We start from the raw sequence: 20384 nt of genomic DNA on the forward strand, positions 1-20384 counted from the left end.
GGCGATGTTGAATAATCCTTGCCAGGACCTTACCCGGCACACTGAGGAGTGAGATGCCCCTGTAGTTGTTACAGTCGGTACGGTCCCCCTTCTTAAAGAGGGGGACCACCAGGGCATCCTTCCAGTCCTGCGGAACCCGTCCAGTGGTCCAGACTGTTGTTATGATGTCATATAGGGCAGTCTGTGCACAAACGCCACCCTCCCTCAGCATTTCGCTTGGGAGATCATCTCTGCCCGGTGCCTTCCCTGGTCTCAGACTCCGGATCGCCCTCAGTACTTCCTCAACAGCTGGCACCTCAGCCAGCCACTCACAGGGGGTGACCTCTTCCAATATTTGAGGCACCGCAGCCTCAGCAGGGTTATCCCCACTTTGTGCCATGATGTTTTCCTGGCTGAGAGATTTTCCCTCCCCCAGGACCTCGCAGAAATGCTCAGCAAATCTGCAAACCTGTTCCTGGGGGTCGGAGATTGGATCACCGTTTTTTCCTCTAATGATGGTAATAGGTGTGGCGCTGCAGGTTACTTTTTTGATGGAATTAAATAGTGATTTGTGATCGCGGGCCACTGAGGCAGACTCCATCTCCTCAGCAACCCGCGACCACCACCCATCCTTACAGCGCCTTACGGCTCTCCGAACCTCCGAGCGAAGGCTGCGGTAAACCTCCTCATTCTCCGACGTGGGATGCTGTAGGCGATGAGAGTGGGCCTGTCGCTTTTTCTCAATTAACCTGAACACCTCCTCTGTCAGCCAGGGTTTCTGGGGAGGTCTGGACCGCGTACCCAAAGCAGCCATTGCAGCTGCATGAGTCACAGTCTTAAACCTCGCCCATTTACCCTCGACATCAGGTGGAGTGGGGGACGATGCCAACCCCAGCTGCAAGCAATGATGAAATTCTCGCTTGCAACTTTCATCAGCTAGCTGAGACCAGGCCACTTTTGGTTGGAATGGGGTCCTGGGTGTACACCCACCACCGGAGTGGAAGAATGGCAGGCGCATCTTACAGATGACTAGTCGATGGTCAAAGGTCAGATCAGCTCCACGGTAGGTCCTGGTGTCAAGGACATGGGCTCGCATCCGCTGGTCCGTCACTATGTAGTCCAGCAGATGTTCTTGCTTGGACCCGGCATGTATCCATGATGTTGTGTGGATGCGCCGATGCCGGAAGAGCGTGTTGGTAATTACAAGCCCATGGGCTGCACAAAAATCTAGCAGCCTTCTACCGTTATTATTGAGCTGATCTGGCCCATGCCTTCCAATCACTCCAGACCAGGTGCCAGCATCATGACCAACTCGGGCATTGAAGTCACCCAACAAGATGACTCTGTCCCGAGTGGCCACTTTAGCCAGCACCTGTGACAGGAGGTCATAGAAAGCGTCTGACTCATCGGCTTTGCCTGCATCCCTCCACGGATGTTCGTCTTCGGTGGGGGCATAAGTAACCACGACCACCACTCCTCGCCTCTGGTTGATGGGAAGGCGAGCCCAAAGTATCCTGGGGCTTACAGCTTCCCACACCTCACCGCCACGCTCCCACGCCCCCTTCATTCTTTTGTTCAGAAGAAGAGCCACACCCTGTTGTTTGGCATTCTCCTGCCCCGAGTAGAGGACTGTCCACCCCTCATGGTGGCAGGAGCCAGAACCGGTCCACCGGACCTCCTGAATGCCACAGAGATCCAGGCGGTACCGGTCCAGCTCCCGACAGAGGAGTGGCAGCCTCTCTCCCGCAGTGAGCGTTCGAACATTCCACGTGGCCATCCGCAATGGTTTTTCGTTGTTTCTGGAGGAGCCCCGAGGGTGAAAATTCAATCTCCTGGCTCCGCCAAATGGGGTTTGGCCAGGAGACGTCATAAAAGCCTGACCCCCCGGGGCCTCCGGCACAAGCTTATTAATTACAGGTTTATGTTTAATTCGTAGTTTAGTGGTGGTTAATTGAAAGGTGGAGGGGTTACCAGCCCCTCGCACCCGTCCAGAGCCCCCGTTTAGCCACTGTGGTGGTCACAGACGCCATGAGGGGAGAGGCCAATGGGCATTGGCCCTCCCCCCACAGCACTGCCCACGACAGTGTTGCCCGTCCGGCACCGCGAGGAGGTAGGAGGTTGTTTTGCCGCACACAGACACGCACACACACGCGCATACACACGCACACACACGCACGCACACGCACACAGTCACACATATACACACACGCACGCACACACACAGACACGCACACACACGCGCATACACACGCACACACACGCACGCACGCAAACACACACGCACACACACACGCACACACACACACGCGCAGGGGGAGCGGGCGGCCATCTTGTCAGACGGACGGACGGACAAACGGACGCGGACGGACGGACAAACGGTCGGACGATATAATCTATTGGTGGTCTGGTCCACTTCGTTCCTACCAGTATAATCTATTGGTGGTCTGGTCCACTTCGTTCCTACCAGTATTATTTCCCTTCTACGTGACTTCACCGAAAGAACCAAGAAGATTAATAGTAGCCATTGTGTAAGAAACCCTTCTGTAATCAAAACGGTATTACTAAAACTCACTTCTATTCAAAGTGCTGGTGATGTATTGAGATATTGTCATTCTGCTTTCGAACTCATTAACACAAAAGTGTTCCCCAGGGTGAGTCCTGGGTACTCGGTTGCCTTGCAGAGCGTCGTGGTGGTGCTAAAGGCCTGTGTAAACAAAAACACGTTCACATCCAGTCATAAAACAACAACAAACACATTGTTGAGGATCATTCCCATTTATTGCAATACACTGTTGTACAGGGAATATGAAGCCGATGTTGATTTAATAAAGCATTTCATTCAAACAGGAGCATTTATGGTGAGAGGCATCTTAAGATTATTCAAAAAAACATAACAGGTCTTATGGCATAAACACTGACATTCTACCGGATAAAATGCAGATTTCCAGCAAGTAAAATGCGGGTACTTAACTTTAAGCTTGACAGCAACATCGCCAGTGTCTCGAATTTAAGGGTGGGATGATACATCGATTCATGGGATACATTTTGAAGCACACGTAAAAATCAATGTCACTCCTGCAGCCGCTGGAGGTGGCAGTTCACGAGAAGTCATTGAATTGCCAGCGGCGGGTAAATCATTCCACCCCTTCTTGAAACACATCCACAGCATATAGAGCAATGAAAATATTCCAATTTGGATATAGTTTTAACTCCAAGGGACTTAACCAATTTATTCATATACATTTACTTAAATACAAGACACAAAAAAAGCTTTGGCACCACAGTAACCTCTTGGCAATGCCCTCCAAAATTCGAGCTGCAGTAATGCCGATCTTAAACTTATTAATCTTAAACTTGTTAAGTCGAATTTCTTTTCTTCCAAGAGAGAGATATATATAAAATTAAGATTTGTTTTTCAGAATTAAAATATATTGCAATACAAAGCTATGAGTTTCACAAGTTTTGTTTACTGACCGTTTATATAAGCATCTCTTTTATGTACAGTGCATTGGTAAAAATATTCTCAAAACAGCAAATATCTTAGCCAGAGTAAGCGAAGGTGAGTTCAGGCAGTGTGAAATTTGTAATCACTTTTTTTTCTAGCACCATTCACAACTTTTAACCCGTCAGAGGCGTCTATGCAGGGGTTAAGTATCAATGTCTTGCAAAAAGCAAACGTGTTCATTATAGGGCACAGATGACAAAAAAATGTCGATTCTTTTGGATACTGAATATAATGTAATAAACTCTATTGAATAAACTCTCTCAATACTACATGAAATAACATCGTATAACAACAGAAGCAATTGGATGGTGGGCAGTCACCAAGCTAGAGGTTTGATCGTGTATCTAAACTCTCCGTTCCTTGCTTCTGATCGGTAAAATAACATAGACGGAGTTGACCCAAATGAAAACATAAATGAAACATTTCGTCGTAATAAAGTAATGTCTCTATGCTTGTTAAGAATATATAAACTGATCTTTCAATCTCTTTGTCAACTATCTGTTAGAGCGCAGTGCTGGCAGCAAGGTAGTCTAATGATACTACCCACGGACGCTGCGCGAGACGTTAAAAAACAAAAAAAAATACCCGGATGCGTGATGTGTAATTGTTGACCCGTTGACTTTCAACGTGGAACCCAACGTGTCAGTCAACTGCCAGCACTGTCCGTAAGACAACTCTACAAAAAGCAAATCAGCTGTTATTCGACTGCGTAGGTCATCGCGGTCGAGTTGGACAGATCACCGCGATTTGTTTTCGGGTTGTTGCCGTGTTGTACTTTGGGATGATGTCCGACGTTTCGCTCCACGTGCTGGGAGCTTCTCCGGGAACCGAATTGAGCACAGATCGCCGTTCGCCCTTGATTATAAAGCGTCGCTGGAGTGCCGCTCATGTGGCTGGTTCTTGACGATGACCGTCAGCAGCCGGTGACGTTTACGTAATCAAGGTAGAACGGGAGATGCTCAATTTTGTCCCTGGATAAGGTCTCAGAACGTGGTGTAAAACGACGGACATGATACCAAATGACACGTGGTACAGCCTGAAAACACATCTGAGAGCCGGACAGCTCTCATTTCGCAGATATTATACTCACCTACGTAGCTAGGAGCTGTGTTCACCTGGGCTGCCCGACACGAGATTGAAACTTCGTTAATGAAAAACTAAAATTTGACCTCATGATCGCGCTGCGACTTAATTGAACAGCTCTCCGATGTGTTCTCAGCTTGTGCGGAGCATGTTGTTCGAATTGATTTACACTTTACTACGATGTCACTGCAATGCCACAACGACGGCACGCCAAAAGAGTAATTCGAAAGTATTTTACTCGCTGACAAACTTCAATCTCACGTCGGACCTACAGGCTACGTGTCTGTGTGTCTATAAAAGGCAAAAAGCTGTTTCGTTATTTTTTTTTGGGGAGGGGGGCGGTGGGTGCAGGGGCAGGGGCATCTCTTCCTTCAATGAATGCAAGTACGTTGAACTTCTTTTGCATCGTACGTAGCCAACCCACATGCTTAATCGACGCCCACGTCTAATTACGCAGGTGCTGTCTGCTGCCCCTCTTGGCGGCGGCGAACGGGCGAATCTTCATCTCCACAAATGGAACCGAGTACTCGTGGCCTTTCCAGTGGTACCAGTTGACGCCCTGTTATCGGAGAAAACAAAACAAACAAAAAAACGACAAACGAATGTAGCTACACGGTGGGGTGAGAAATGAAAATGCGCGAAAAGTTGACAACGTTCGCGTCGTAGACACCGTTTCAATTATATTTATTTAAAGCCAAAATATTTGTTCGTAAAGTTTTTATTTAGGATAAATCGTCATTGTCCTTACTTCAACATTGGACATAGCCTACGAAACATCTTAGCAATGTCACAAATTCTAGGAATCGGATTGTATTATGTTAAGTTAACGCAGATCAAAACCCTAGGTGATGGCTGGGTGTTTTAGAGGTCAGCGTGATTAGCTGCCACTGCTGAGATCCTCGTTTCAAATTCACGAATTAGGGACACATGATTCGTGATACTTATGTATGTACGTTGAACTTCTTTCGCACCGTACGTAGGCAACCGTGCAAATCGGAGGTGCGGGAAATCACGCATCATGAAATTTTTGCAGGCAAGGACATGATCATATTTTGGTTATTTCGGTAAAGTCACGTAGAAGGGAAAATAATAAAAAAGAAAAAATATTTTTTATGAAAATAATTTTTATTATTATTTTATTATTTCCCTTCTACGTGACTTTACAGAAAGAACCAAGAATATGAATCCCTGCAGTCACGAAAGCTTTAAATCGAAATTTAAGGACATGCTCCTTTGCGATGCCATCACATTGGCTAAGAAGGCTTCCCATTATCGTTTTTTAAAATTGTTAAATGTTATGCAACCCTTTGATTAATGTACCACGTGTTCTTCGAGGGTGAGTCCCGAAGAGCAACACAACTGTTTACTAACATTTCATGAACGTTGGATCACCTTCACGAGGGTTACCACAACCCCATGTTACAGGCAAACACACAGATGGACGTTATTGATGCGTCAACTCTTTCAATCTTATTTGAAAAGCGTCACAAAGGAGGTTACTTCTTGGGTATCCCACCACGTGATTACGACACGGAGCGCCACTCTCGTCACCCATATTGATTTCCAAAACAAATATCAATCAGAAACAAAATACGCAGACTTACAGCTACAGCCCTTTTGTCAATCCACTGGTCGATAACGGCTTCCCCCACAGAGGTTTATGACCACACTTCACCACGCAGGTCAGCGTGGGTTTGACGAAAACTTTTATTTCTTTTTGCACGTATTTTTTCGTGATTTGTTAACCTTTTCCTATACTTTGCACTCCTATCATGTTTCTGTATTGTTTGTTGTAACGCTCATTTCACGCCCCTACTGTACATCTGCGGAAAATCGCTTCATAGTTCATCGGATTCCTCCGGCATAAATAACTTCTGATTCCCCGCTTCTGACGAAGGCATTGAATTGTACCGCAGTGAAAAAAAAAACCAACAGGTTTGATGGCAACGGCCGTTGTTTCGGTGGCGTGATCGGTGGCCGTGCCGCGAAGCCGAGCGCCGTGCCCGCACCTGGCTGTGGCTTTTGTCTCCGTATTTGCCGTTGAGGTTGGCCCGGTGGCAGTTCTTGTACCACCAGGCGCCGTGGTAGGAGATGGCGCAGTTGGTGATGGCCACGTCGTTGTCCCGGTCCACCGTCGAGAACGGACGGCCCTGGTGGTAGGTCATCGAGTCTCCTGCGTAGGGACCACGAGGGGTGGATGGAGCACAGGAAAGTGACAAGCACCTCCGATTAGCACGGTTGGCTACGTGCGGGGCCGAAAGAAGTTCAACGTCACGCACGTAAGAAATCCTGAGACAGCCCCTTAGCGCGACTTTGTTGACAAAAACTGGGGCGGGGGGAGCACAACACGAGCGCTGCAGTCAATGCTTAACAAATTTAATAGGGATGTTAAACTCTAAGCAGAGTGAGTAAGTAACGACAGTATCTGCGCTCGTCTGTTGTGCATTTTGCTCTCGACTTCACACCACTCTCCCTGTGCGTACGAGGCAAGGCGGCAATGCCCGTCGCTTAATTCTACTCTGCCTCCGTGTGGCACGGCTGGTTACGTACGGTGCGAAAGAAGTTCAACAGATACTACGAGGCTTTTTGTACAGCCCCCCCACCCCCCAACTTCCGTGGAGTTTTTTTTATATCAAACGAAGACTTGCACATTAATGTAAAAGAGGGTGACTTGAACCATTCAGCAGAGGGGGCTCGTGCCTCTTTCACCGCTCACTCCCCCCACCCCCACCCAGCACTAAGAGGCTGCTCTGAAACGTCGATTGACGAACAAGTGTCATTTATTTTTGGGGGGGGTGGCGGGCGGCGGCGGGGTGGATAATTCTGTCGATCTCTTTCCGAGCGGGCGGGGGACGGGGCGGTGTTCTCACCGGCTGTCCCGCTGTATTCGCCGACTTTGAGTCGGTAGAGGCCACTGGCGTTGGCCACGGAGAAGTGGTCGTACACTGCGTGGGCGCCCCACTCGCCGTCTCGCAGGTCCACGCGCAGCTCGTAGCGCCCTTGCGACGTCAGCGCAAAGATGTTCTGGAGGCCTGCGGGGGTGTCGCAGCGACGAGGGCGAGGATGTGAAGCCCCCCTCTTCCCCACCCCGACCTCGCCACTGACGTGTGGCTTCAGGGCTTGCTGTACCCCCCCCCCGCACCGCACGCGCGAGCACGACCCCGAAAACGCATCGGGAGAACTATGACCGTATAACCCGTGAAAACTAACACAGTCTTCTTGGTTCTTTCGGTAAAGTCACGTAGAAGGGAGATTATAAAATAATAAAAATGTAACATAATAAAATACAATTCTCACGACGTTTCGGCCACAACGCAAGCAGCCGTCCTCAGGTGAAGAACAGGTCTGTCGGAAAGACAGCGTCCGGATGACAGCCCTGTTCTTCACCTGAGGACGGCTGCTTGCCTTGTGGCCGAAACGTCGTGAGAATTGTATTTTATTATGTTTTCTTTTTATTATTTTATTATTTCCCTTCTACGTGACTTTACCGAAAGAACCAAGAAGATGAATCACTGCAGTCACGAAAGCTTTAAATAATAATTTGACTCACACAGTGATGAGTAAACTAAATCTATGGGACATTTTTTGCCAGCATCAAAGTTTGAAAAATGTATGATAATAATAAGAAGAAGAATTGTGATTTGAAGCTTTCGTGACTGCAGGAATTATCGTCACAACGGCACGCTTCTCTCTCTCACCTGAAGACGGTCGCTTGTTGTTGCGATCGAAGCGTCGTGATCTATTATTTATTTTCCTATCTACGTGACTTTAACGAAAGAACCAAAGAGTAAGAAGAATTGGTTCTACCCTTTCTGGCAATAAAACAGGAGGTGTTATGATGTTCGAACACCAAATAGATCCCCCTTTCAGCAAGGAATCGAGTCCGCATTAACCACACAGAGTCCTTGTGGAAAAACATGGCAACAAACACGCTCTGATTTATATATGCATTGTCTTTGAAACTGATCGACCTTATTATCTATTTGGTGTTTGAACATTTAACACCTGTTTTATTCCCAGACAATGTAAAACCAATAACGAGTAAACTAAACTAAACTCATAAACTATATATTTTATTTGACCAGGTAAGGCCCACTAAACTATGCAGATCTATTTTGAGAAGCGATCTGGCCACAAACGACAGCCCAACGAGACGTGGCTTATCGCGTGGAAATTTACAGCAGCCAAATAATGTAAAACGCACGTTTATAGAGATGCACGTTGCTACTGTAAACGCAAAGTACATTAGTCAACGGATGATGCTTAACAGTGCTCCGCACCACATATCAAATTGAGTCCGACACCATAAAACTAAGCCCTTTTGTAAATCCACCACTTGATGAGGATTCCCCTCCCCACCACATGCCGTGCAGGTCGTAAGGATTATTTGACCATACTTCACCACGGTGGTCAATGCAGGTTGGTGAACACGTGGAGGGGGGGGGGGGGGATAGAATCACAGTACAACAGTGGATTTTGCTGCATCCTTCTCTCCCGACGTAGCACCGGCAGCAGTGTTTAACCCTCTGCGCGGCTTCTAAAAAAGTATCAGATGGGGTGCATTTCGGGTGACGGAGGCTAACAGCCGAGATGATATTTACCGAGCCAGAATTCATCGTTGATATCTCCAAAGCCTTTCTCGTACGCCTTCCAGTTACGGAAGAAGTCCGTGAGCCCGTTTTGACGCCTCTGTACGACCTGTGTGAGTACCACATGAAACACTGTGCTTAGCGAACCGTTCTGAATGAATGTCAAGGCAATGCCGTGTACGGCAGTCGGAAACACTTGGGAGTCGGTTGGTCAACTCCAACAATTCTGAGATGTAACATTTGACATTTACAGCCTTTTTGTCTCTACACTGCCGGATGAGAGCCCTCACAAGTTCGTATGGTGTCGTGGGATTTGTTTGACCATATTTCACCACAACGGTCAATTGGGGGAGTCGGTGGAGTCGGGGAGCATAGAACTGCAGTACATCAATGGACTGCCCGCAGAAACCCTGCGGCCCTCTGATAACTGTGTCTACACCTTGTGCTGCACGGGGACGGCTGCCACTAGGGAGGGGGGGTCCCCTTGTGAGACGAAATGTCACGCAAAAGGCTCTTTTTGAGTTGCTGAGGAATTAAACGTGCCCCGTCGCAATGCCAAATCGTTTTCTGTACAACTTCTGTACAACTTCCGTCCGCGAAATTAAAATTATTGTGAGGAAGAGGAGGCAAAAATAACAAAAAAACAACCCCAGTTGAGAAAAATGGCCACTCACGATCCATCCTCCGCCGTCGGTGGTCATGTCGCAGTAGACCAGCAGTGGCTGGCTGGCGTTGCCATTCAGGAAGATGGTGAACACGCCGCTGGACTGGTCGCCCTGCAAGGCCTCGCTGCAGTCCATGGGGAAGCTCGTCTTCTTTCGGGCTGCTCGCAACGGTTCAATAATCATCGTTCAACGACATTGCCACAAATGAACCACAATAGCTTGCTGATCACTTCGTCAAGGAGCATTAACTACCGCGGCAAACTCTGCTCATCCTCGTAGCAGGGGCGGATTTTGACTGGCGATCGAACAAGGACGGTCACCGCATCACGCGGCGCTTTCGGATGCGCCTCTGCGGTCGTCTGGAACGCTCTTCCTTCCGATATTAGGAAGCCCACTAGAGCTGGTACACTTTCAAATCTAGATTGAAAACTCATTTACTTAAAACAGATTTTTGTGTTTAGTTTTGTTGTCCTTTCCCGGCACCTCCAATTAGCACTGTTGGCTACGTACGGTGCGAAAGAAGTTCAACATATATACTTACGGATTTTGCTCTGTATAATGTCGTCGTCATCGTCATCCTCACCAGATTTTGGCCAGCGATCCTCGAATTTGTTTTGCAGTTTGCACCAACACTATTCGACAAGCCGCTGATCGCAACAGATCATTTACTATGCTTTCTCAAGCCATTGCTGGATGAAGGCCTCTCCGTGCCGTGCCAGGCAGGGAGGTTTGTTTAACCATTCTTTACCACACTGGTCAGTGTCGGTTGCCGAAGGTGAAGTATCATCAAACAACCCCCATGACTGACCACGGCATCGGGGGCGGCCTTCGTCCAGCAGTGAATTGACAAACGACTAAATTATTGAAATTATATATATTCATCACCACATATTCTCTGTGCACCACCATGGCAAAAAAAAATTACACGCTCATAAATTGAATCCTGATGCTGAATTGTGACCATACGATGAATAGTGGAGGGGATGATTGATACATCCCGAGTGGATAACATCCGTAACACATGGTACGTTCCTTTCACGTGGCCAGATGTCAGCGATTAAATGCGAGAAATGTACTGCCGCTTTTTCATTACGACCAGATGTCACAGAGGAAACATTATTCAAATGTGTAACATGATAGAAATGTTACCGATAAAAAAATAAAACAGATGACTGCGTAGTTGAGGCAAAAGCTGTTCAGATCTTGGGTTAGAATGCTGGCAGCCACCTGTGATTACAATGGGTTCTCAAGGGATAGTGCACAAGTGATGATATCAGCCCAGTCACGAATAACTGCACAAAAAAACGCGCAATATAACATTTGGTTCTGTACTGAAATTGGCTAAATCCCAAGATAACACATTCCTGTGGAGGGAGCTGGTAGGAACGTTGGGTTGCTCGGTCAATGGCCAGGGTCAACGGCGGCGTGGTGTATTCTGCAAATATGCCCGACTGTGAGGGCGGGCACAAGCCGGCGTGAGTAGGTTAAACGTTGAGTTTTATAAGGGTACCACGGGGTGACCTGCCCCTCCCCACCCAGCCCCACCCCTCCCACCCCCAACCCAGCCCCACCCAGCCCCACCCTCCCCACCCACCCAGCCCCTCCCTCCCCACCCAGCCCCTCCCTGCACGACGGACACAATAATCCCCTGTGGGCTGGTGTAACCAGGACGTTCCTACCAGTATAAATGTGTCGTTAAACCCGCCACCACCGAACACAGCCATTTAGTAAAGTTTGTCACGTAAACAAAACATCCCAATTAGTTACTAGTTCAGCACACCGGTGTGTTCGAGAGTAAACCCACAACATTTACAATTCGATCTAACCCAACAAAATCTCTATCACGGATAATATTGGTCGTGAAAGCCTACGTGTTGAAGATTCCATGACATTATTCGAAAAGAGCATAGCCCATGATGTGCGCCGGTGTCATCATCCACATTTTTAAAATTAGAAAATACCCAATTTGGGAGATCACACCGCCCCCTGGATAAATATGAAAGCCATTATCATCATCATCATTATTATCTACCTCCGCAAGAGGGCGATCCTGAGAAAACCGGGCCAAGTGGCAACATCTAAGTGGCATTCGGCGCGCGGGCCGCGACCGTCGCTCACCGGTGACGAAGGCGACCGCCGTGTCCGCGCTCTGCTGGGCTCCCTTGACCGCGCGAACCTTGGCGACGTACGGCGTATCGGGATTCAGGTCGGTCAGCTGGTATTCAACCGTGCCGCCCGAAACGGTGACGGTCACGGGCTCTCCTAATTTGGGGGCGAGGGTAGAGAGCCACAACGGAACGGTGAATTAAGACCGCAGGTGGTGGTGGTGGGGGGAGTGGTGGAGCAGTGACATAATAATGTGTTGTGATTGACATATGTATGTAGAACTTCTAGATTTGAAGCTTTCGTGACTGCAAGGATTCACACTCTTAGGTTTTTTCGGTAAAGTCACGTAGGTAAAAAATAAATAATAAAAAAGAATAATAAAAAGAATAGAATAATAGAAATAAAATAAGAAATCACGACGAGGTGGAACCGTCACAGCACGATTGCTGTATCAAGTAAAGAGGATACAGCAATCGTGCTGTGACGGTTCCACCTGAAGACGGAAGCTTGTGTTGCCTTCCGAAACGTGATTTATTATTTTATTTCTATTATTTCTTCTATTATTTTTATTATCTCTTTTTATTATTATTTATTTTTTACCTACGTGACTTTACCGAAAAAACCTAAGAGTATGTAGAACTTATTTCGCAACGTACGGAGGTGCGGGGGAAGGACAACAAATGGACGTTGCCACGAGAAGACGATGCAATGAAAAGGATGGGCAAAGTTTACGACGATTGAGGTCGAATGCATTAATGCAGTAGCTGTGTCTGGACGTCCGTCCGTAACGGGGAGGCACGATAACTCTGGTAAAGATGATCCAATGTGAACGAAATCTTACTGTAAAGTTGTGTTAATAACTGACCAAATTGATCAACGGGTTTCCTACAACTTTGAGACGGAAAAAAGTGCAAAAATGTCGAGAGTATTTGCAAGAATGCATGGGTTTTTTGGCCCAAAAGATATCCTTCGTCTTCCATGCTGCTGATTAAATACTTCCAAGAACATAACACACGTTGGAAAGCATTGCATGATCCATATGTACGCACTATTTTTCTTGTTTTTATCCAAAACGAATGGGATATTATCACTCTCTGGGCGAGTGGTGATGCTTTAAACCGATTGGATGCATTTGCTCACCATCTTCGAAGCTGTAGGTGAGCGAGTAGGTGTCCACGGGGCCTATCGTGGGCTTCCACTTGAGCAGGGCCGAGCTGTCGGTGACATCCTCCGCGCTCAGAACGGACGGGCTACCCAGCACTGCAACACACAGCACCCCGCGGCGCTCGCATGACGTTCACCTGCTCGCAACCGTACCCGCGCGCTTGCTTGCCCATCAAACATCCTCGTCGCCGCCGCTGCCGAGATTGCATTATTCCGACGGATGCGAGCTGGATGGAATTTTGTTGTTGTTGTTGCGAGCGGACGATCGGTCAGTGTCATTCTCGAGTTATGCGACGATGCGTCGATTCATTGGCGAGTCAAATCGTACCTGCGCGATGTTTATGATACGTGCGTCAATTTGTACGTGTGATAATTGATTGTTTGATCTGTATGTTGGGTGTCATAGGTTCAGTGAGGGAGGGAGGTCTTCATCCAGCAGAGGATTGACCATGGCTGATGATAATACAGGGTGCTTCAAATTTGTTTTAATACTTCTGAGAATTTGCAACAATACCACAATAAATGTGCCTCCGGGCTATGGAGACCACCTGGAGAAGATTCCAGGCATGTGTTGATAATGTGGTGAACAAGTGCAGAATTTTGACTTTTTGAAGCTATTAACATACATTTGTTATCATGTTATTTTTCCATTAAAAACGATTGTCCCAGAAAGTGTTAACATTTTTTCGAAGCACCCTGTATTGTGAGCTGTAATGATGTGAGCCCGTAAAACTTTTTTTATCTCAAACAAAAGCGGGAGGGGAAGGGAGGGGATGTGTGAAGGGCTCTGCGGACGTACGGGTGGTGAAGGTCCCCGTAAGGGGATCGCTCTCCTGGAAGCTCTTGACGCTGATGACGTTCACTTCGTACTCCGTGCCGGGGGTCAGGCGGGTCAGCATGACCTCCGTCAGCGACGAAGCCACCCGCCGGCTCTCGGGCTCGCCTGCCACATCACGACAAAGATCCCTCCCCGTTAGCGTCAGAGGCTCTGGGGGCATGTGACCCGCAGTAGTCACCTGTTCCTGGAGGAACAGCTGGTGCATCTGCCAGTCATATCAGTCGCTCAACCCATTCCACCTGGGTCTGTTCCGTGACCTCCTGCCAGCGAGCCTTCGACACTTCACGTGGCCTCAAAGTGCACCTCGCCTGGCACAAACGGAGTGGTGGCATCACCGTTACTTAGTGGCGATTGGCGGGTATTGGTATGTGACCCGCTTTCAGCGAGCATACTGTATTTAGCAAAAGTCAAAGGGTAATGTTCCAATGCTACAAACCACACCAGTTACTCACTTAAGGCTAAGCTGATAGAGCAGAGACCCTAGATCGTTTTAGAAACGCAGATCACTGGGTCCACAGCCATTGTCCCATTACAATAAAACAAATCAACTGGCTCCTACAGCCCCTGTTCACATGGGAAGAGTGTTTAGTTGAGGGAGTCCACTCTTCGTGAATATCGCCCTCAGGGTTCTTCTATACATCCAAGTTTGAAAGCCATGCAACGGCTGAACGAGTCCCTTGCTGCCATCTCTCTTGAATTCGGGCCACTTGGCGGTGGTTCACAGCTTCTGCAGCAGTGCCATCAGCGGGATTTATTTTTATTTGCCACTTAACGAAGGTGGTGACCGGATCTTGAGTCTATTATTCCCATACTCTTTGCTTTCCCACCTGATGATGGACGCTTGTGTTGCGCCAGAAACGTCGTGATTTATATTATTTTATACCTACGTGACTTTACCGAAAGAACCAAAGAGTATGGATTCCTGCAGTCACTAAAGCTTCAAATCTATTATTCCCCTTATCACCCCCCCCCCCCACTCTGCCCCCCCAGACCACCCCCTCCCCCCCTAGACCCCGCCCCCCCCCACAGCACCGCCTATGCTAGCGCACCTCCAGCCGTTGGGACGTAAGCGATCTTGAAGCTGTCTGCGTCGGCGGACGGAGCGATCCAGGTCACGACGACGGACGTCTCCCTGATGTCCTTAAAGTCAATGTTCCGGGGAGTCTCTATCGCTGCTCGCAGCCACGCACAGCGTTCGACGTTCGCAAGAGATACAACATCTTGGCCGCGCGAGGCAGCGGTCGAGAGGCAAGCGACTCGAATCGCACGATCGACTTTGCAGACGACAAGTCGGGGCAAAAAAATAAAAACGAACGCAAATGCATCAAGCGTGGGTCGCGATTTTAGTCGTGTAAAAAGTTAATGGGTTAGATAGATGTGATGCTGCATACAGCGTGGAACCATGCGGTTTTATCTCCTTGCAAAGCGAACGTGACATTTGCACAGGAGACGGTGATCGGAATGGCAATGCAGTGAAGCGAAATGGATGTTAATGCAGGGTACACGTTGTGGAAATTTGCCATGAAAGTCAGTGAATGAATTGGCATTTTGTTGTGGCATTTGGCTATCATGAAGGCGTTTGCCTTTCTTGAAAGGATGGAAGCATGCATGTGTTCCCTTATTCAGGTATAAGCTGCTGGGCACAACCAGCTTAGTGGGGGGAGGGTAAGTTAGTGAATGGGGGGACGTTGAAATAGCATAGATAACTCTAACCAGCTGCCCTGCACCTCATATGGAACCGGGGTCACTGTATTCGTGGCTGCGTCGTGAAAACGAAGCAAAGAAAATACGTCTACATGTAACAGCCTTCTTGTCAATCCACTGCTGGATGAGGGCCTCCCCAAGCCTCGTGGATTATTTGACTACACAGTATTTTACCGCGCTGGTCAGCGCAGGTTGGTGAACGCGGGCAGCGAAGACATGGGAGCATAGTGCAATACAACAATTCATTTTGCTGCATGTCTCTCTGCTGACGATGCCCTGCAAGCAGCCTACAACAGCATGTGTTTGTATCGACGGCGGTTGCCCGTCAGAGCAATGTCAAGGCTCAAACCTGCTTAGCATCCGATATCCCGATGAGATCAGAAGGATCCTGGGTGATTTAGTCCTAAGGTTACTCTCGCGGTTATTCCGAACAAAGGATTGGGGATTTGCAAACTCCCTCCCTCTCTCACCAAGCATCAACGTGCAGGAGGGGGATGGTCTCCCCCCCCCCACCAGACTCGGTGCTTTTGCAAGCGCTCGATGAAGCTCACGGGAGTTTACACTGCATTGCGAGGCATGGCGTCAGCATGTTGTGGTTATCGCAATGGAGGGAGGTGTTAAACTGAGAGAGGAACCCCGTTGACCCGGTGCCCTCCTGCCCACGCTCGGATTTGCCCCAAATTCTCACCGAAATCACCTGCCACGTGGACATTTTTTTTTTTGCGCGGACCCTCGCAGGTCAGGTGATGCAAATCGAGGGGCAAGGTGGTTCCCACGGGGGGAGAGTCTGGCAACAGTGCCTCCCTCTTCGCAGTTTAACCTCTTGCGGTGGGATGGGATGGCTTTTAAATCGGTGGCGTCACGCGACCCGGGAAATTCGCCGGTTCCCCAAGGCACTCTCGGCAGGCTGAAATGAGAAGACTGTTAAAGAATGATCCGGAGAGGAAGAGCATTCGGATGCAAATGGGATGGATGGGTGGATCTGCGCATCGCACGCAAAAGAAGATTTCAAACGACATTTGAACAGATGGGGTTAATGTCCTTGCTTCACCGAGACCCACGCTGCAATTGTTACAAACAGAACACGTCCTTCAAAACGATGTCGCGACGAATCATCATTTCCTCTGGAACTGCATTGGAAGCAAGTTTAGTTCACTTCATTAGCCCAGCTGTGACATTGGCATGGATATCTTTAGCAATTAACAAAAATACACCGATTCTTACATGCGGACATCGATGCGTTACACCGTGAGACTTACGAATAGATAATAAACGACAAACAGATGCAACGTTGCACCCCAAATAAGAATACAGTTGTCAACACCCTCACCATGTTCTCATTAAGTAATTTAACTTAAAACACGCGTTTTATTTCCATGTACCTTTTCCCTTAGCTGAGCTGCTGAAATCTGTAGTTAAACCAGTGAGGAAGGAATATATCTCGGAGAAATAACCGTTCTCAGATTTAGCTTCGGGTGCCTTGTGGTCAATCACAGATGCAGACTTTACAAGTTTCACCTCCAGACCTGCTTCGTTGGGGGGCGGGGGGGGGGGCAAAACAACGGGCATCAACAACAAAAAAACATTAAGAAGTGAAATGTCAAATTTGCAAGAAAAAGAAGAAGAGAAAACAACACGCACGCGCACACGCACGGGTGGTTAGAAGTGACCAAGCTTTGCTCAGCCCTGTAAAGAGAAGGAGAGATGCGTTACGAAGCGGCGACGAGGAGGCACGGGGTCGTGAAAGCCCGAGGCGTTTGAATGACAGGCAGAAAGTCGGCTCTTTGAACGGAGTGTGTGAACGTCAGCACCAGTGATTGAAATAAGTTGAACTTTTTTTTTTTTGACAATTTATATCGAGGCAATGTGCGCGCCCATTACATCACGTGATGACTCACGTACACACCGTCGACCCGAGCCAAACTGGTTATGAAAAGGAGGGAATAGAAAGATGCAGAACGGGGCTCGCTGCCCCAAACCATACGGGGGTCCCACAAAAAGGATGGTGAGGCAAAAGTAGTTTAATATTGAACGCTCGGACATGGCTCGATTAGTGCTCGCTAAGAGAGAAGGCTGGCAAGCAGAGGTGAATGGCAACTTGTAATGGCAAGGCCTCTGAGTTTCCCCATTCATTTTGTTTCCCTCACATTGTTGATGCCTTCAAAACAAACCAGTTTTTATAATGCAGATTAAACTAAACACATCTGTTATTTTTTGATAGAATGATTGTTACTGAAGCTTTAGTTTGATGAAGGATAGGGCAAAGCATGTGGTTTAAGAAAATGTGAGGTCAAAACATGTTCGTTTGAAATGATAAGTGCATGAAAAATACAACAACTTTAGGATAAAGAGTGAGACAGGCAAATGTAGGAGGAAATAAAAGTTGGTAAATGAAATACATTTTACATCACCTACATTTTTATTGTAGTAATAATAATGCTCTTTATTTACCGGTGAAAACCTCACTGAATCTCAAGACTTTTGTAAGAGGATCCTGCTAAATTGGAGATGTTTGATCAATTAATGCAAATTGATGCCTCTACTGGACATCTGTTAAAAAGAGCTTCATAGCTCATCGGATTCTTGTAGCCTAAACACAGATGCTGATTCTGAATGCCATTAACGAGTGTTTGGCACATGGGAGGAAACTGGATTAGCCAGAGAATACCCATGCATACGAAGGAGTAATGGTCAAAGCTTAGCGCCAGATAGATTCAAGAATCAATACATTCAAGAATCTATTTTCTGTATCAGGTCGTCTGCCATCAATTCCCGACAGGGACATGTGCGGCCTTTTTGTCAATCCATTGCTGGGTGACAGTCTTCCCACACCATGCACATCGTCAGGGCTATTTAACCATACTTCATCAATCTTGTCCATGGAAAGCTGCCCACAATACATCCTGGGGGGCTCAATTTCCAGAAAAATTATATATTTTTTGATAGCTAAGTATTATGTTCCCATAATGCAAAGTGTTAGTGAAAAGGGCACGAAATAAACCAATGCAGCTATTTGTCTCTCATATTGAATGTACCTTTGTCCCCTGAAACGTGATTGTCAGACCCGCGTTTGCTGTGGGGTATCGAGGCCGACACGTCTGTCAATTGGCTCGAGATTTCACCTTCATCCTTAAGCGTAGCAGCCAACTGCTTCTTGTGGACGCTGTCTGCACGCCTCAAATTAAGGCTTCTTCTCACGCGGACGGAGGCTGTGGCTTTTCAAGTACAGTGTACACAAACGGAAGATGTTAATCAACAACCTAGTGATGGAGATTGACACATTTTTGCTTTGAGTACGATATTTGAATACAATTAAATCAGATGCCCCCCCACTTCCCCAAGGATAAAAGATCGTCGCCCAATGGGAGCTGAAACTCTACGCCCTGTTGGTACGACCAAAAATAATGATGCTGTGGCCTAACATTGACCAAACAACGTTGAGAAGCTTAAATTCCATTCAAATATCTCCAAATGCTAGAAGGTGCAGGCCTGCGATTGCTTGCACATGCCACTGCTGCTGGGAGGGCCTCCGCTGCAGGGACCTCTGGAGGATATATTTTCTACCCTTTCCATGATGGCCAGATATCTTGGAAGAGGTGGGAATACACCGACACTTTGCCCCCCCGCCTGCAGGCAACCTTGCCCATCGACGAACGGTGCTGATCCCATTCACACTGCCGGCGTTGGACAGGTGCCAGGGGGCGGAGGACGACGATGACGAGGAGGATTTAGCAAAATTTGCCACGATCGTTTCAATCGTCATGCCGGAGAGGTCGAATCGAACCGGCGACCTCTGGGTTGCAAAGTCGAGTTGTTGCTAACCGCTACACCGCCGCAGAAATATCCTTTACAATGAACATCGGATCAAAACCGCATCCGTTTGCAATGCAATAAGAACAGTGTTCATACGTGATGTATACACCAACAGTTGAAGAGACAATTCTAAAATCGTTGCAATGAAAATGTTTTGTTCGTGAGAAAAAATAATGAAAAGGATAATCCAGTACCTGTCGTGACACGTATTGTCAGTGGCGGTGACAGGGTATCATCACGCACCCCTGCGAGTGAAACCACGTACTCGGTGTTGCTTTTAAGCCCTGAAATTTCGAGCGACCGGGAATCTCCGGCCACCACTACTTTACGCATCTTCCCGGCGAACACCGGTCCGTACTTTACGACAAAGGTCTGGAAAGCGAAGGGCTTCGACGCCCACGACAGCCTCATCGTCGAGGACTCTATGTCAACAGGGCTGAGGCCGTACAGCTCCTTGTCGACGGGGGGTGGCATGGTCAAGGCCGACTCGGCGTTCTCTGTGAATTTGCATTTTTTCGCGTCGTTGGAGGCAGACTGTATCTCGACGTAGTCTGGCTCCCCCGTTTCTCTGCTATTCAGATCCTCATCCTCGGCGTTCGCTTCGGGGCACGGTGGCTGGAGGCTTCCTGAAGCTGTAGAAGTGGTGGAGACATTTTTTTCGGGGGGGAGGGGGGGGGGTGAAACGATTGAACAAATTAATTCACTTTTGCGATGTCACGGCTAAGAGGATAAACATGCAGGGTGCCGTAAATTAGGTTTTATCTGAAAAGCGTTTTTTTTCTTCTCAAGGCAAATATGCTCTCCCACCTGATGATGGACGCCTGTGTTGCGCCCGAAACGTCGTGATTTATTTTTATTTTCTACCTACGTGACTTTACCGAAAGAACCAAAGAGTATGGATTCCTGCAGTCATGAAAGCTTCAAATCAAGATTGAAGG

At 47.9% G+C, this 20384-nt stretch overlaps 1 protein-coding gene across 1 annotated transcript in view; it reads right to left on the reverse strand.

Moving 5' to 3' along the window:
• Positions 1-2738: 2738 nt before the first annotated feature.
• LOC144734064 (tenascin-like) overlaps positions 2739-20384 on the reverse strand; it is a 28837-nt gene continuing 11191 nt past the window's right edge. The window contains exons 9-20 of the mRNA XM_078616117.1: positions 19641-20078; positions 18669-18848; positions 17016-17159; positions 14979-15101; positions 13891-14034; positions 13068-13187; positions 11940-12083; positions 9831-9979; positions 9169-9265; positions 7438-7599; positions 6577-6740; positions 2739-5126 (exon numbers count right to left, since the gene is read on the reverse strand). Coding sequence (XP_078472243.1) covers positions 5013-5126; positions 6577-6740; positions 7438-7599; positions 9169-9265; positions 9831-9979; positions 11940-12083; positions 13068-13187; positions 13891-14034; positions 14979-15101; positions 17016-17159; positions 18669-18848; positions 19641-20078 — 1979 coding nt within the window. The 3' untranslated portion in view covers positions 2739-5012. The remainder of the gene's footprint in view (positions 5127-6576; positions 6741-7437; positions 7600-9168; positions 9266-9830; positions 9980-11939; positions 12084-13067; positions 13188-13890; positions 14035-14978; positions 15102-17015; positions 17160-18668; positions 18849-19640; positions 20079-20384) is intronic.

This window comes from Lampetra planeri, chromosome 49, assembly GCF_965212315.1.
Source record: "Lampetra planeri chromosome 49, kcLamPlan1.2.h2, whole genome shotgun sequence".
NCBI lineage: Eukaryota > Metazoa > Chordata > Hyperoartia > Petromyzontiformes > Petromyzontidae > Lampetra > Lampetra planeri.